This window comes from Enoplosus armatus, chromosome 15 (assembly GCF_043641665.1).
Source record: "Enoplosus armatus isolate fEnoArm2 chromosome 15, fEnoArm2.hap1, whole genome shotgun sequence".
Taxonomy (NCBI): Eukaryota; Metazoa; Chordata; class Actinopteri; order Centrarchiformes; family Enoplosidae; genus Enoplosus; species Enoplosus armatus.
The window spans coordinates 11,202,190-11,217,949 of NC_092194.1; the positions used below are offsets into that span (position 1 = coordinate 11,202,190).

At 40.3% G+C, this 15,760-nt stretch overlaps 1 protein-coding gene across 1 annotated transcript; it reads left to right on the forward strand.

Moving 5' to 3' along the window:
* Positions 1-1,103: 1,103 nt before the first annotated feature.
* On the forward strand, positions 1,104-15,744 carry adam17a (ADAM metallopeptidase domain 17a). The gene is made up of 19 exons (XM_070920331.1): positions 1,104-1,226; positions 1,569-1,701; positions 2,871-3,004; positions 3,303-3,391; positions 4,307-4,496; positions 6,098-6,228; positions 6,354-6,440; positions 7,104-7,229; positions 7,747-7,891; positions 8,128-8,219; positions 8,718-8,870; positions 9,532-9,731; positions 9,892-9,995; positions 10,133-10,267; positions 10,833-10,963; positions 11,175-11,253; positions 11,371-11,459; positions 11,644-11,703; positions 13,964-15,744. Exons 1-19 carry the CDS (start codon positions 1,121-1,123, stop codon positions 14,381-14,383), a joined length of 2,604 nt encoding a protein of 867 aa, XP_070776432.1. The 5' UTR covers positions 1,104-1,120; the 3' UTR covers positions 14,384-15,744.
* Positions 15,745-15,760: the final 16 nt, after the last annotated feature.

Below are 15,760 nucleotides of genomic sequence, written 5' to 3' on the forward strand. Positions count from 1 at the left end.
GTTCAAGTTGGTCTTTCTGTTTTTTTTTATTTGCTTGATAATATGTACTTGGATGTTTGTAAATTCCCTGTATATATTTTTGCAAAACTGTGTATTTGACTCTGGAATTTAACTCTATTATTGTAAGGGAATTCAACTTAATTTAAGGCTTTGGTTCATATTCTCTTCTGTATTAACATTTTAGGGTGTTTCTGTTATATTTCTGTGGGGACATTTTACATTTACTAAATTTACAACTGGCTTTCCTTAAACTGAACTGGAATTGCAAGTTGATATTTGAGAGCAGACATGCCCAATAGGAGCATCCACTTGGGTTATTTAAGGGAAAGAAAAAGGAAAAGGCTTTAATATGGACATGACTGGGGTCCAGGTGGAATAAAAATTGGCAGTTGTGGAACGTACTTAAGTACATTTTAGTACTGTACTTTAATTTTGAGGCACTTTAAGTACTACTCTACTACATAAAAGAGGAAAATATTGTAAATTTTACTCTATAAAATATGATAGATTGTTACAGATTAAACTGCCAAACGGTATATAAGGTATTACGTGGCTCCACCTCCACCAATGACAACATTGAAATACATTTTACACTTTAATGCTTTATTCCAACAGTATAATAATCTTACATGGGCCACTCTCCCGCATAATGAATAATTGTACTTATGATACTTCAGGTGCACTTTGCTGATAATACTTACCTAGATTTTGCACGCCATGATGAACCTTTACTTAAAACTGAGTATTTTTAAAGTGTAGTTTTGCTGCTTTTACTGAAATAAGGAATCTGAATACTTTTTCCACCATTGATAATAATCCAGGTAAATAAATGATATGTTAACATTCCGCATAACCACTAATTATCACTTTTGAAGGCAGGACTTTACCCTCTAACAGAGTATCGTTACATTGACGTATTGCGACTTTTTTATAACTACTTCCACCACTCACATAAATGAACTGCCTGTATGTTAAATCGGTGTGTAGCGTCAATCTTTATCACGTCCTCCCAACTAAAAGCGGATGTTTTGTACTCGGCGCACTTCCGGGTAGCTCAGCTAGCTGTTCAGACAAACCGACTAACTTGTGACAATGACAGGACTAGCATAGCCGACTGAAAATGAGGAGCATACTGTTAATTGCCTTTCTGGCTCCTTGTTGGGTCAACTGTGCAATTAAGTCAAGAGTTACTACGGAGGAGAGTCGAGAAGGAAACCCGGAGTTCGGTAAGTAACTTAGCAAGCTAACCCAAGCTAACGTTAGCTTTAATGTTAACGCTAACGGTCTTTGGAATAATGAGCGTTAACGATGATTGCTGTAACTTAATGGTATGTATGGCACGTTTATTTACTGTGATTATCAACACTGATATTTTTCCTAAGTGTCATAAAATATTAAGGCTTTGAGTCCAAGATAGCTGCTAAATATAACCACATCATCAGGCTAGCCTTGGCTCCAGATTGTAGTAGTATTTGACCGTATTACTCTAGTGTTTTAAATGAATAAACGCGGTTTCTTTCTTGGTCGTGTATCGTGTATGACCATTGTCGCCTCTCCATTTCTTCCAGATGCCCTGAACTCCATCCTGTCGGATTTTGAGGTGCTGCCATTGTCAGGCCTCCAGCTGCACTCTGTAAGGAAGAGGGACGTCCACACCCATTCCCACCTGGAGCGCCTGGTGAGCTTCAGAGCCCTGCACAGGTACAGGAGCACCCTCATATCTGACATTAGCCTACCTCAAAGCACAGTTGTTTTGATCTTAGGACGAATGATGCAATATAGGTTCACATATTTTCAAGTCTGTATTAAAACAAAATTCACATGCCCATGCAGAAATTGTAAAAGTTATTGGTCCTATTGTGCATACTGACCATGAAGAGATCCCTTATTAGTGGATCTCCAATGTAAGGCCCAACTCACATTACATATTGATTTGATTGTGTAAGAACTGTGGCACATGTGGTGAATTAAATTGCCCTTTTCACACTGTATGGTAAAGCAGTTAAGACATGGGTTCACACATTACAAGATGCAGTCAGTTAGAGGGTTCAGATGCCTGCTCACGAATCTTGCCTGTTTTGGTTCAAGCACGATCTCTCTTTCTCTCTATTTATTAGGGAATCCTATCACAGCAGGCTAGTTTCTATAAGACCGGAACAGCCAAGCTGTATTGATAGTGAGAGGCCCATATAAGAGATGGGGCGTCAAAATCATTCTTCAGACCTTGTACGGTGCAAAAATGCATTCCACACTTCAGACGAGTCAGAGTTAGTCTGATGAAGTGGGTATCTTCTAAAATTACAGTCTTTTTAGAAAGAAATCCCCTCTTTGTGTTACTCTCCGTGCACTGCAACTCAGCAAGGAAACACTGTAAATGGAAACAAAAAGAGGGAATCTTTTTATTAAAATGACTAACTTTGGAAGATACCCTCTTGATTTGCTGAAGAGTCATATTAGACCTGGCTGATCTTTGCATTTTTGCACAACAAGGACTGCAGATTTTGACCCCAATCATTTACATATCAGTCAGGCTAAGAAGGGATCACTTCAACGCCAGTATGGACAGCACATACAATTACATTTACAGAAACCAGTAACTCTGTCAACAAATACATTGTGTGTTACTATAAGTACTGTTTTGAGATAGACTTTAAAAAATGTCAACTTTAAATATAATTGATGAGATTAAACTGTATGATCATATTAAGACAGATTACCTCAACGTATTGTCTCACCTTTTTCTGGTTTGTGACTCTAAATAGGCCCAACATTCAATCCCACATGACTCCTCAAAGTATTGAAATCAGCCATGTAATCATTTTTGGATTAATGTAGATATCATGTTTTTGTTTTCTCTGTTTGGACTTAAGACATTTCAAGCTTTACTTGACCACCAACACGGACCTTTTCACTGACAACTTCAAAGCTGTGTTTCTTGATAAACACGGGAGGGAGGAGAACTACGATGTTCAGCTTCAGAACTATTTCACTGGACATGTTGTTGGTGAGTGAATGACTTATAGGATAAGGGATGCTCTGATAAAAATACAATATTATCCCTGATCTCACTTTTTCCAAGAGTCTTAGTTTGTAGGTGCAAAACAAGTAAAGCTTAATAGACAAATAATTGTTTGAGACCTTAATCTGAGAACTTTTGCCAAAAAAACAACTATAATGTTGTGCTGGCTGACACAATAGTATGTCAATGTATGTGCACTTTATATAATAGATTACTGGATTTGGTCCATATACGGTATGTCAATCTTTTAGTAAAAGTAAGTTTATTTGTTTTGTGTTTGCAGGAGAGGAGAACTCGCGTGTGCAGGCACACATAGAAGGAGATGAGTTTTCTGCTCACATTCTAACTGATGAAGCAGAGTACAATGTAGAGGTAAGAAGTGGCTGTAAAATTATTGTTTCTTTGTAGAATTTTTTTTTATGTAAGACACTTAACCCTCAGCATTTCATCCAAGGCATTTGACTTAACAGTAGAGAGGCCACACTGTGGAAGACTGTGATGGCCTTACCAGCATTACCAAGGCCAGAAAGAAAATCAAGAAAACAGCGACGCTATGCTGAATGCTCCCAAAAAACATTAATTGAATACGGTGCTGGACTCTAAATGTGGGTAGCTTTTAAGTATGTGGGCGCCACACTGAACTCAGGCACGTCTTCTCTGTATTTCACATAGTTGTTGAATGCCGTATTCTGTATACTTGTTTTCTTATACTCGATGCCAATGACTTTCTGTCATATTTGTATAATAACTTTCTGCCTCGGACAATATTATCAAAGGTTACTCTAGTGGTTTAAAGTAGTTTTTGACTTACCAGTCCAACCTCCACCTGGCAGTAGCTTACTAACTGTTCTAATTTACTACATCTATATTGTAGGTATGTGAAAGCAAAGTATATTATGTTATATATTTTGACAGTGACTTGTTTTGCTCTGCCCCTCCAGCAAATTGGTTCTGAAATGAAACAATTACAGAGACGATAAAGTACTGATTCTCAGCTTAATTTTGATGTTGTTTTTACATCCACATTGATTAAACAGTGTATGAGTTGTAGCTCTATCATTGCTCTACTGCTACTACTAAAATTTGGGGAGGGGACTAACATTATGTCATTATGTTCAGCATTTCAGTCTCAGTCGTTGTTTCAGTTAAATGCTGTATTGCAGTATTGTCATTGTCAATGTCAGTCCTCGTCTATATCTTTTATATTTTCTTTCTCCTTGGGATCCTTTCTGACTCCTCTGTTTCCGTTCTTCTTTGTTTGCCACCTCTCTTTCCCTGGCCATCCAGCCCCTGTGGAGGTTTACGGATTCCCCAACTGATGGCAGGTTGCTGGTCTATCGCTCAGACGACATCAAGAATCTGAGCCGCATCGCGTCTCCAAAAGTGTGTGGTTACATCCATGCAGAGGCTAAGGACCTGCTGCCACAGACTGCCAGGAGGGATTGGGACATGCAGGAGGAGGTGCACCAGGAAAAGGGTGAGCTCTATGGTCTTTTCCCCTCACTATGGGTGAGGAGTCTTGCAAATGTGTGTGTGTTTTCATATTTGTGCCTGTGTAGTGGAAATGTGTAGGAGGAGTATAGGGGTTGGAGATCACAAATCTGGTGCAGCCTAGGCTCTGTGCTCTTGTTTGTGGATGGGGAGAAGATTAGAGTGGGAGGATAACAAATGTTTAAGGAGGAGAGAAGGAAGGAGGAGGCTGTAGTAGTGAGACAAAGGAGGTGGGTGTTAGATTCTGTAACAGTCACTTTAATAAAAGCCTTTTTATCTGTAAAACCTAGCCCATATTATGCACATACACACTGCCGACAAGTGGGTATTATGTAACAGCCGAATGCCTTTTGATTCTTTTGTGCTGCTTTGGAAATGTAAAGCATATAACAGTGATAATGTGCCAGAGGAGGAATCTAAAACACCTCTCACTGGCTACTGGTTGAAAGCACTCATTGGGGATATGAGTTGAGGTGAAGGTTCTTATGGAGGAGGCATTAAAATTCATGGAGGATCAGCTGCCCAATGAGCTGACTCTGAGTTGTCACTGGTCTCCCACTGCTTGTTGTGGAAGCCAGGGCAGCAGCACACCCACACTTCTGAACAGTGCATAGCCAAGTGTATGATGTAATGCTCAAATGGGATGTCTTCCTGATGTCCTTTTCTGTTATTCTTCAACTACCGACTGTTTGAAGAGTTTAGGATGTAAACTAGTTATGAGGCATGTCTTCAGTTTTGTGCCCTGCTTTTCTGTGGCAATGAGATGAAATGGATCTTTACTTCTAGCTTCCAAAATGTGAGGATTTGCTGCTTACACTACAAAAGAAGCAATTTTAGCACATCCCCATAGGCCCTGGAACATTTTGATGGGCATTTTCCACTATTTTATAGCATTTCATAGACCAGTGGTTATTAAAGTGGGGGGTGTAGAGCCATTGCAGGGGGGATCTATGTGTGCTTCAAAAGTTAACTGCACCTGAAATTATCTCGTATTTAGGTTTACAATCATTGTGGTGGGAGAAATGTGTCTCTAAAACAAAAGCAGTTTGGACAAAGTCAAACTTACAAAAGTAACTCTTGAGAAACAAGTTAAGTCAAAAAAGTTAAAAGTATTGCACAAGCATCGCTTAATCTAAGTTATGTGGTAACAGATTCAACGCAGAATTGTAAACCTCTGCAATGTGTGGCTTTAGTTTACTGTAGTTACCTCTTCTAGCTGTCAGAATATACAATAGACCTCATACACACTTATTATGCACTCAGGACTCTACTATAAAGATAAACTGCTATTCAAGTCTGGCTTGAAGAACAGGCAGAGCTTAATCAGTTCACAGGCAAACAAAAAAGAAGACGTGCTGCTAAATGTGAAAATGAGGGCAATTAACAATTGGATACTGGAGCATGGCCTCATTGTTAAACTTCTTGATGTCTTTATGTACCTATCTTTTATGTAAGCTTACCCTTGACTGTTTGTGTATCGTAACTACTTTTTTCTCCCCTTCTGTTCTGTCTACCTTTCTGTCTCTACCCCTTCCCATGCATCTGTCTCTGTCTCTCTCTGCTGCACCTGCTGCTTCCTCCTTGCAGGGTACCACCACAGAGACAAGAGACAGGCTCACGATCACAAGAAGAATACCTGCCCCTTGTTGCTGGTTGCAGACTACCGCTTCTTTAAACATATGGGCCGTGGACAAGAGAGCGTCACACTCAACTACCTGGTCTGTCTTTATGATGCTATGTATTGTTTTTCCACAGTTTAGTTTTAAATCAATCAATTTTAGTTCAGTTATATGTATGTTATTAATTCCTGCTATATGATCTTTTTTTTCCTATTTCCCTCCAGATTGAGCTGATTGATCGAGTTGATGACATTTATAGGAACACAACCTGGGATGATGAATTCAGAGGCTATGGGGTCCAGATCAATCAGGTGTGTGCGGCAGGCTGTGTGTTGTTCTTCAAGTCTGACTTCTGGAATAATTTGTGGCGCATAGCATCCGACATCAATGCTCCCAGCAGCATGGCAGCTTTGTTTTATGTTGAGTCACTCCCGGAAGTGGAGCTGAGAATAACGCTGTCCCTCAGTGGGTTTGAGAACAGCATTTTTTGGAGGGACTGAAAGCTTTTGTGTGAGCCTCGTGGGGTACAGTCATTTAATTTGTTTCACAGGGAATGAATGGAGTCACTGTTTGTCATACTGTGAGTCCCGGGTTTTGTCACTGAAAAGATATGCATTCATTTAGCTGCTCAGAGTTTTTTTTCAATTTTCTTTACCATACATGTCAGGAACTTGTAATATGAGTCACATGGTCCCCGCTTTTGTTAAAGCTATTTTTAGTACATTTAAGCTATTTTTTCAGATGCAGCTCCACTTCTGACAAACTATGTTGCAGTGAAATCATTTATAAGTAATAATTATCAGAGATTTAGGGACAAAATAAATCTTAATATCTGGACTATGAAATGTTTCAGGGAACATTACTTATGAGCCAGTACGCTAAGATTTGTTTAAATGCTTTAAATAAAATTGTATTATTCTATAATTACATATGGTGAATTGTTCATAAATGGTGTCTTTGGTTACCATTCGCAGATCATCATCAACAGGGAGCCTATGACGCGTCCCTCTGACCATACTGGCACCAGCTGGGTCCACTATAACATGGAGAACAGCCCTGGGAGAGGAAGGGAGGTCTGGGATGTGAAGAGACTTCTGGAGGTAGGAAAGACGAATCAACAGACAGACAGAAAAAATATGTCTAGATACACAGAGTTCACTGTGAGCAACAGTCTATGAGTGTGAGAGGTACATGGAGGGACGGGAGGTTTGGGAAATACAATGGGTCCATTTCCAGCAAAACCATGGGACTGGATATGTGTGGATATTGGAAAAATGACATTTAATTGTGTACAGACAAATGTGTAAAATGCTCTTTACAATTGAGCTGGACCTAAAGAAGCTTATCACACAATGTTAAGTTCAGGCTCACTTAATGAAAGATGTTTTGCCATAACACTGCAGTTTATCCTCATTGTGTCAAGAGTTAGGAGGTCTTGTTTGGGTGTGATAAATGTGATTTAGAGTGATGGTATTACAAACTGTTAAATGTCTTTATGAGTTCTTTTTTGTTTTTTTATGCTTTCTACAGTGTTGCGAGTCCTCATGAAACGGGGAGTAAAACTAATTTTGACATATACAAACGTTGGTAGATAATAAAACTCCTTGTGCCCCTCAGCAATTCAGCTCAGACATAGCTGACAACGCCTCCACTGTGTGTCTGGCCCACCTGTTCACCTACCAGGATTTCGACGAGGGCACACTGGGGCTGGCCTACGTGGCCCCCTCCAAACCTCTGGCCCTTGGCGGCCTCTGCCCAAAACGTAAGGACACATCCCATAGTGGCAAAATGCCTTTGTTTTGAGAAGCAAAGCATTAAATGGTATATGTAAAGTACATCTACACTACCAGCATATGGCTGACTTGAATCTGTATCTGTAATATTTTATAATGTTATGACACTTTGCTGGTCTGTCTTAAAGACTCTAATGAATACTGATGATCATTGAGTTGCCAAAAATGATTTTGATGAATTTCTTTGATTGTGTGATTTTTGTAGCATACTACCCATCTCACTCTGTAAAGAAGCCCAGTTACCTCAACACAGGCCTGACCAGCACCAAGAACTATGGCAAAACCATCCTAACAAAGGTCTGTTTTACCCCATTTTTCAATCATTATCTTTGACAAAACTAATGACTAGATGCACTCGCTTTTACCCAGGATGTTGTGCAACATGTCCTCCTGCCAAGTTCAGATTCTAAGTAGGGCAGACACACCTTTTTGAGTGGGTGTTATGAGTAATGATGTTAACCGGGTTGCATTTTAACACCTCAGCTTGCCAGTGCACTGCTTGCTCCTCGGCACAGTTTACAGTTTCAAAACATTAATCTGAGCTGGGAGGAAGTTTGGGGTTTTGGGGTTATTGGTTCATCATCAGTTGAGCATAAATGATAATATACATGCTTTTTGTCAGTGAAATCAGTGTTATGAGTAGTAGTTAAACACCAGCATCTTTGTGTTGAGTAAAGACAGTATCATTCCTGCATTTGTTGCTTGATTTAATTTAATTTGTGTGCGATTTGCTCTCATAGATGCAGTAGTAAACTACAAGTTTATAACTAATAAATCTGGTGTGTGTCCCATCAGGAGGCAGATTTGGTGACCACTCATGAGCTGGGCCATAACTTTGGGGCAGAGCACGATCCTGACAACATCCCTTACTGTGCTCCCAGTGACGACCAGGGGGGGAAGTTTGTCATGTACCCTATTGCTGTGAGCGGAGACCATGTCAATAACAAGGTACCTTTCCAAATACTGAACAAGTAAAAAATATGGTATTCAGCATACAGTAAGATACGATACAATAGAAGAATAACCGCTAGGTATATAACAAACTATGCTGACAGTTATGAGGATACGCTGAGTTAATGATGCAAAGTGTGATATGAAGTGTGAATACCATCTCTAAATGAGTTGCTTAATCTACAGAGATGTTGGATAAATGTGAGTCACAGTTGTTCCTGAGAAATATAATGACAGACAGTAAATGTACTTTACCTCCTCCACCATTGGCCTTAACAGCTAATATGCATATGAATTTTGCTGCAGTTTGAGGTGGAAATGCTGCTATTTATCTGTTGTGACTCGTTGCGCGTTTGAAGCAAGACCCTTTTGTAGATATCTATCTTTAGTTAAAACTAAATTTTGAATCCCATCAGTATGCATCGATTAAAAATGCATACAAAGGCCATGAGACTGTTTATGTGGCTGTAAATGTATGCATAGTTTTATAAATAGCAGTTAATGTTTTTGCATCAGACAAAGATTTACATCTGTTGTTATTATTCTAGTATTTTAGATCTACAGCAGTCCTTTGTCACATGACCTTTCACAGGTGAGCATAAAGCATCCACTCCTAGTTAACATCTAACCCCTGTCTACTTCTGCCTCTCCCCTAAAGCGTTTCTCCAATTGCAGCAAGATCTCCGTAGGAAAGACGTTACGTTTCAAGGCTCCCTTGTGCTTTAAGGAGAGGAACAGTAAAGTATGTGGGAACTCCAGAGTGGAGGAGGGGGAAGAGTGCGACCCCGGGCTACTCCACCTCAACGATGACCCCTGCTGCTCATCCGACTGCAAATTCAAAGGTGTTGCACAGTGCAGGTATGATGTCCAAAAGACAGATAAATTACAAGTACAGTACAAAACATACTTGTCAAGTCTAAATACACGCTCAAACTTTGGATTACTTGATTGAACTTCAGATGTCGGAAGATCTTTGTGGTACTAGTTTGAGTCACACATGTCTCTGTTCTCTCCACAGCGACAGAAACAGCCCTTGCTGTAGGAATTGCAAGTTTGAGCAGGCAGGAACAAGGTGCCAGGAACCAATTAGTGCTACCTGCAAAGGCATATCCTCCTGCACAGGTGAGCGCCTCCTGCTGGTCGAACACAAGAGCTGCAGCGATCACTGGAAGGCTGTTTGCTGTGGTGTTTGGGTACCTTTTTAAAATGATAAATTATTAATATCTTGAAAAACTACATCTACTTTTTCTTCACGTTAGGCAACAGCAGCAAATGTCCACCTCCTGAAAACGCTGAAGACAACACAGTGTGTGTCGACAACGGCCGGTGTCACAATGGAGAGTGCAACCCTTTCTGTGAGGCCATGCAGAACCTTCAGTCCTGTGCCTGCAACGGTAAAGAGCATTTGTCACAAGATCAGGAAAAAAAGGTGCAAAAGTGACCTGTAAAACCGCAGATGCCCAGTGGTCATGGAGGTCCCGGAGAAGGGTGTATCCCAGACAGGCAAAATCATGAAATTTAAAGGAAAGAAATGGAAATCATACCTTGGAAATTTCAAGCATGATTTAAGGATTTGGTTTTGTTTATGAAAAAAAAGAATAATTTCATTGATGTATTCAGGAATATGTTGTCAGTTACACACTAAGATAAACTCCCAGGAAGACACAAGCTTTTAAAACCATGATACTAATGTTTTGGCAATTTTCATATTTGAACTTTAGTTGAAGGATTAAAGGGTCCTCTGTTGGATGTGGAAAATCCTACAAGCTTAGATTAGTTATAGGATTTTTCCAGATGGCAGCGGCCTATTAAAATGATTTTAAGAGATTAACATGTCTGAATGAATCTTTTAATCTCTGTGTCTACTGCCACTGTTAATGGAGGGCATAGTTAGTATAATTTTGCAAATATATAAAACGGTTGAATGTCATTTAAGTTGATCCCCTTTTGTGTTTGCAGAGACTGAGGACTCATGTAAAGTGTGCTGCAGGGGAAAAAATGGCACCTGCTCTCCCTTCATTCAGGCCAATGGCAGTTTCCTTTTCCTTCGCAAAGGAAAACCCTGCACTGTGGGCTTCTGTGACGAGGCCGTGAGTCCCCAAATCTTTTATATACGCCCACTCTCCAGACGGGATTCCAGCTGATCCTACCATGTTTTCACCATGTTTAGTATTTTCTTGTAGTTGTTAACACAGTCCAGCACTAACAGGTCTTACAAAATTGTATGAAAGTTACAATGAGTTTATTGATTTTGCTTTATTTGGCTGTTTGGAGAGCGTCAACTTTCTCTCGTTAAAACAGGGAAAGTGCATGAAGCAGGTGCAGGACGTCATCGAGAGATTGTGGGATTTTATCGACAAGCTGGACATTAACACATTTGGTGAGTTGGTTACAACGGGCCACTTTGAAAACTAATCAACCATAATTTTCACTCACATTAACTTCGTCTTGTTTTGTTTTGTCTCGACAACCATCCTCAACGCCACCCCTCCATCAGGGAAGTTCCTGGCTGATAACATAGTGGGCTCTGTCGTGGTGTTTTCCCTCGTCTTCTGGATTCCTCTCAGTATTCTGGTTCACTGTGTGGTAAGAAACAGCTGGACATCAGTTTACACTAGTTTCCAGTGTCTTTAGTGTACCATTAACTGCTCCTTTTTTGGTTTCTGTAGCTCTGTAGTTGATGGTAAATTTTCTCTTTACCCGCTAGAGTAATTAATTCTTCTATTTTGTCAAACACTGACAGCCCTGTCCTTTTTTTTTTTTTCTGCAGGACAAACGACTTGACCAGCAGTACGAGGAGAACACAAAGTCCTTCTATTACCCTCCAAGTGTAAGTTTCTCATCTCTCAAATGCCCACATGTGATCTTGGCACTAGCCTTGCTGCCACACTAACCAAACTAATACAACATTACTTTTTTAAACACGCTGATATCTTTAATATGGGAGGGAGAGGGGAGCATGACGGTTGATTGTTCATGTTGAGATATTTGCCTTTTTCTCTGGATCCCTGCATGATCTGTCACCATTAAACTACGTGTTACAACGTGTCGAGTCAGCAAAACTCTAGCCGAGAGGAAAACAAATTAGATTAGATTACCGACAATAAAATAAAAATAAGAATGTACTATTTTACTATTTATTTACAGATGCATCAAACATATCTCTTCTGTGTTTGACAGTGGTTAGAAATAGCTTTAGAAATGTAGAAAATCAAGAATCTTAAAAATAGCTGGCTTTTGTGATCCTTTTTAAGATTTTTTTTTAATTTGTTAATAGATTTGTTTCCTGAAAACATATTTTCTCAATTCTCATTTTTCTTTTTGTTCTGAGGGGAGGAGTAGTACCTGAACACAACATAACTCAACAACAGAGCTCAGTTGGAAAAAGGGGAAGTTACGTACGTTTGTGCACCAATCAGGATTTAGCCATATTTGAAATCAAATCTGATCGCTGCTATGGGGTTGTTTGCTCGTGCTGCAGGCTACTGTCGATCAAAGCTGATCAAACCTCTTGCACTCAGTCCTGATTAGGCAGATTAGCTGCACTTTTGAGTGTTAAACACTTGATCATTGAAAATATAACTTTGATTGTTGCTTATTTCATGAACATTTATTGTTATTGAGAAAGATGTAAGATTTGAAAAGTTTTCAGGTGCTTTTAGAAATGCTGTTTGTGGCATCACAAGAGAGTAATGCCTTACTTTGTAATTTCACATAATATTTATTGTCTCTTTGATATTCATTATGTGCTGCTACAAAACATTCATACTCTTAAACCTAATAAACCTTTTTGTAACATCATTCTCAAGACAGTCTGGAGCTAAATTGGCCCACAGTCTTGAAAATACAGGAGTGAGAGAAGGACACAGATTTAGAATCCTAAAAGAAGCTGTGACTTGAAGCTGTGTGAACCAGTGGTCAGGTTAGTCGTCAGTAAGGGCCTCACTGTCCCTGCTGGGTTCCAGCGCCGAATGACCTGTCCATCACTCTTTGCCTTGGCCCTTTCCATTCTCATTGGAACTGCAGCAGATGGTGGAAGTTTGTAGTAGAGCTCCCGCCATAGGTGAGTGCGTGTGCCATGGTTTTGGTGTTGCGATGCGTTGCCATTGAGTCCATGATGATGCATGGTCGGTGGCCCATGTTTGGGATACTCCTGCAGTCACTTACTCCTTGATGTAATCACTGATCTGGTTGCACGTTTCCAGCCCTCAAAACTCACTGATGAAGTGAGAGAGGCTAATAAAAAAAATAGAAGCTAATAGTTTAATGTGACTGAACAGCAGTTCCTCTGCACAGATGTCGTCCAAGCAGAGTCAGTCCGATCAGAAATTACCTCAAGACAGCAAGATTGCATTTTCGGAGTATTCAAACAGAGAGAGGACTGAACAGGTTGCACCTTGTTGTCTTTTGTGAAATCAGATGGAGTGTGTGTCAACATTTTAAGTTTGCATCTGCTGCTGTTCAAAGCCACAACATGAAGAGGGTAGTGTCCTTTAGGTGATTGTTATTTTTATTTGCCCTTTCTTTTTCTTTTTTTAATGGCTGTCTGCACTGTGTTAAGTCCTTTTTGTAGGTTTGATGGGAACACGTTGAGACTGAGGGTGCATATTCTCTGTAGACCTTTCACATGGCAGGCATTTTGACTTGTAGCAGCAAAAGCACAGGAGCAACTAATAACATTAATGATGGCTTAATTCCATTTAGGTGTGACAGGAAATCCTGCAAGTGAGCCAGTGCACAATATCAGGACCCTTGTGCTCCTAAATGGACTGCAGCCATGATTAATAATAGTTACACCTCTGTTTGACAACAATGTCCACCATGAGAAATGTTTGTTTTACTCATTCCCTTTTTTAAAGCGGGTATTGGTGATGATAATGGGATGGAGATAGCAGATGAATATTACTACATTTGTCTTGAAGTATAATGGAGACAGCTTTAGGGTTTTAATAAACAATTTCATGATGTTCAACTGAAGATCAGGAGAAATATCTGATGCAGAATGGAGTAAAAAGGGAATGGATCCCACCTCAGTCAGAGACGGTCTGCTTCGACGTGCTTCAGTCTCACATGATGTTTTTGCTCTTCAGAGTCAAGACATGCTGAACAACCTCGAGTCAGCGTCCGTGCGCATCGTCAAGTCTCCTCAGCCTCCCTCCTCCTCCGCCGGCCGGACCGGGCCCTCCTCCCTGCCCCAGCAGCCTCAGCAGCTGAGCCAGGTCGGGGCCCCTCCCGCGGCCAGCAGCAGTACCCTGGCCCCCGGCCCGAGCTGCGGCCCCACCCCGGACAGCGCAGGGGGGCCGCGGATGGCCACCATCCAGGAGGACACCACCAGCAGCGACTCTCACCTGGGAGAGGAGGGCCCGTCGGACGATTTCACAACCGCAGGAGCCTGCTCGTCGGCTACGAAATCCTCCTACGAGGATCTGACCGAACAGAATCCGCCAGGCAGGGACCGGCGGCGCCTCAAGAGGCAGGACTGCATTGATACTAAAGAGACCGAGTGCTGAGAGTAAACAACCAGTACTGATCTGTGTTTTAGGGAACATGCAAACGTGCATGCAGTGACTGCAAATAAAACAGTTACTGACTGAATTCATGTTTTTGTGTGCCTGTGGTAAAAAAAAAAAAAAAAAAAATACTGTGCCTTTTTTATTTTTCAGTTTTTCCAGATGAAGTCTGGGAGATCTGAGTAGGTCTGTGCAAATGAATCCACCGTGGGCTGTTTGCCCAAACACAAGGTTTCTGAATATACATATTTTTTCAAGAACAAAAAAGATGAAAACCAATGACAGCGATCCCAAGGCTCTCTCCGCTTTAGCCAATGTGTCCTGTTTAAAAAAAAAAAAAGAAAAGAAAAAAAGTGAGCTATGATTGTGGATCATAAGTTTAAAAAAAAAAAAGCCTCAGCTTTGCCCTTTTCCCTCTAAATGCTCGTACACAAAGTATCTCACCGGTTTGCTCCACTAACAGATTAACAGGTGAAAGATGTAATATTGTTATTGATGTTGTAACTGTGGTTATTTTCCTGTAAAAGTTAACATTTCAGTGTGATATATATATCTTAGACAGCAAACACTGAAGTTGACTTAAAAATGTTTTGTCCTGAATCTCTGTGTCAGAACTGCACTTGAAGTATTTTATACATCACCGGAGAACTTAAATAAGTTGAGTATGTGCTCTTACTGTGTTGTGTGTCATCAATGATTTCTGTTAAAAATTTCAGGCTTTTATAATATCGTGACCCCTTTGTGATTAGGACGCAACATTTTAATACTGTGCAAAGTTTCAAGTGGTCGTCTAAGTATTACACTTATTTTATTTGTCCATCCGTTGAAACTTTAAGAGAAAGTAATCTCGTCTCTGAAGACCCTGATACAGTGATGGTCATTTGTCCTGTATTCTTGACCCCTGTATGAAACAACGCGGTGCCTTTTCTGAGTTTGTGCCTAACCGCTCCGAGCCGACTTCTGTGCGAAAAAAGTCAAAAATACCCGCAAGATGAACATGAATCTGGACAATCCCGCATTAAATTATTTTTAAAAAAAAGTCTGCTTATTTTTCCGCTTGGTTTTCTGTCATTGTGCCAACGTGAGTTATGCACCTCTTTCTCTTATTTAATGCTGTCTCACCACTGTTGCCTACTGTGTCACGTTAACATTATAAATATGTATTTCACTGTAGGTGTAGCTAACATTGACTTCTGGATGGATGTGAACTGTTACACAATGAGCAGATGTCCTGTGTCATATATTCTGATGTGTATATTCTTAATGCTTCTATGCTCATAAATGTCCACCCTTGAGTTCCTTTTTTTGCTTGTATTACCTACACACATCTCAAAATAAAAATCTTTATTGTGAATTTTAAACATTAATACATGGTCT

What these genes read in the sequence shown, in the direction of transcription:
- adam17a (XM_070920331.1), top strand. Translation starts at nt 1,121, where the DNA reads ATGAGGAGCATACTGTTAATTGCCTTTCTGGCTCCTTGTTGGGTCAAC. An exon ending in GAGACCATGTCAATAACAAG is followed by an intron (nt 8,871 to 9,531) that starts GTACCTTTCCAA and finishes TCTCCCCTAAAG; the next exon opens with CGTTTCTCCAATTGCAGCAA. An exon ending in AGGCATATCCTCCTGCACAG is followed by an intron (nt 9,996 to 10,132) that starts GTGAGCGCCTCC and finishes TCTTCACGTTAG; the next exon opens with GCAACAGCAGCAAATGTCCA.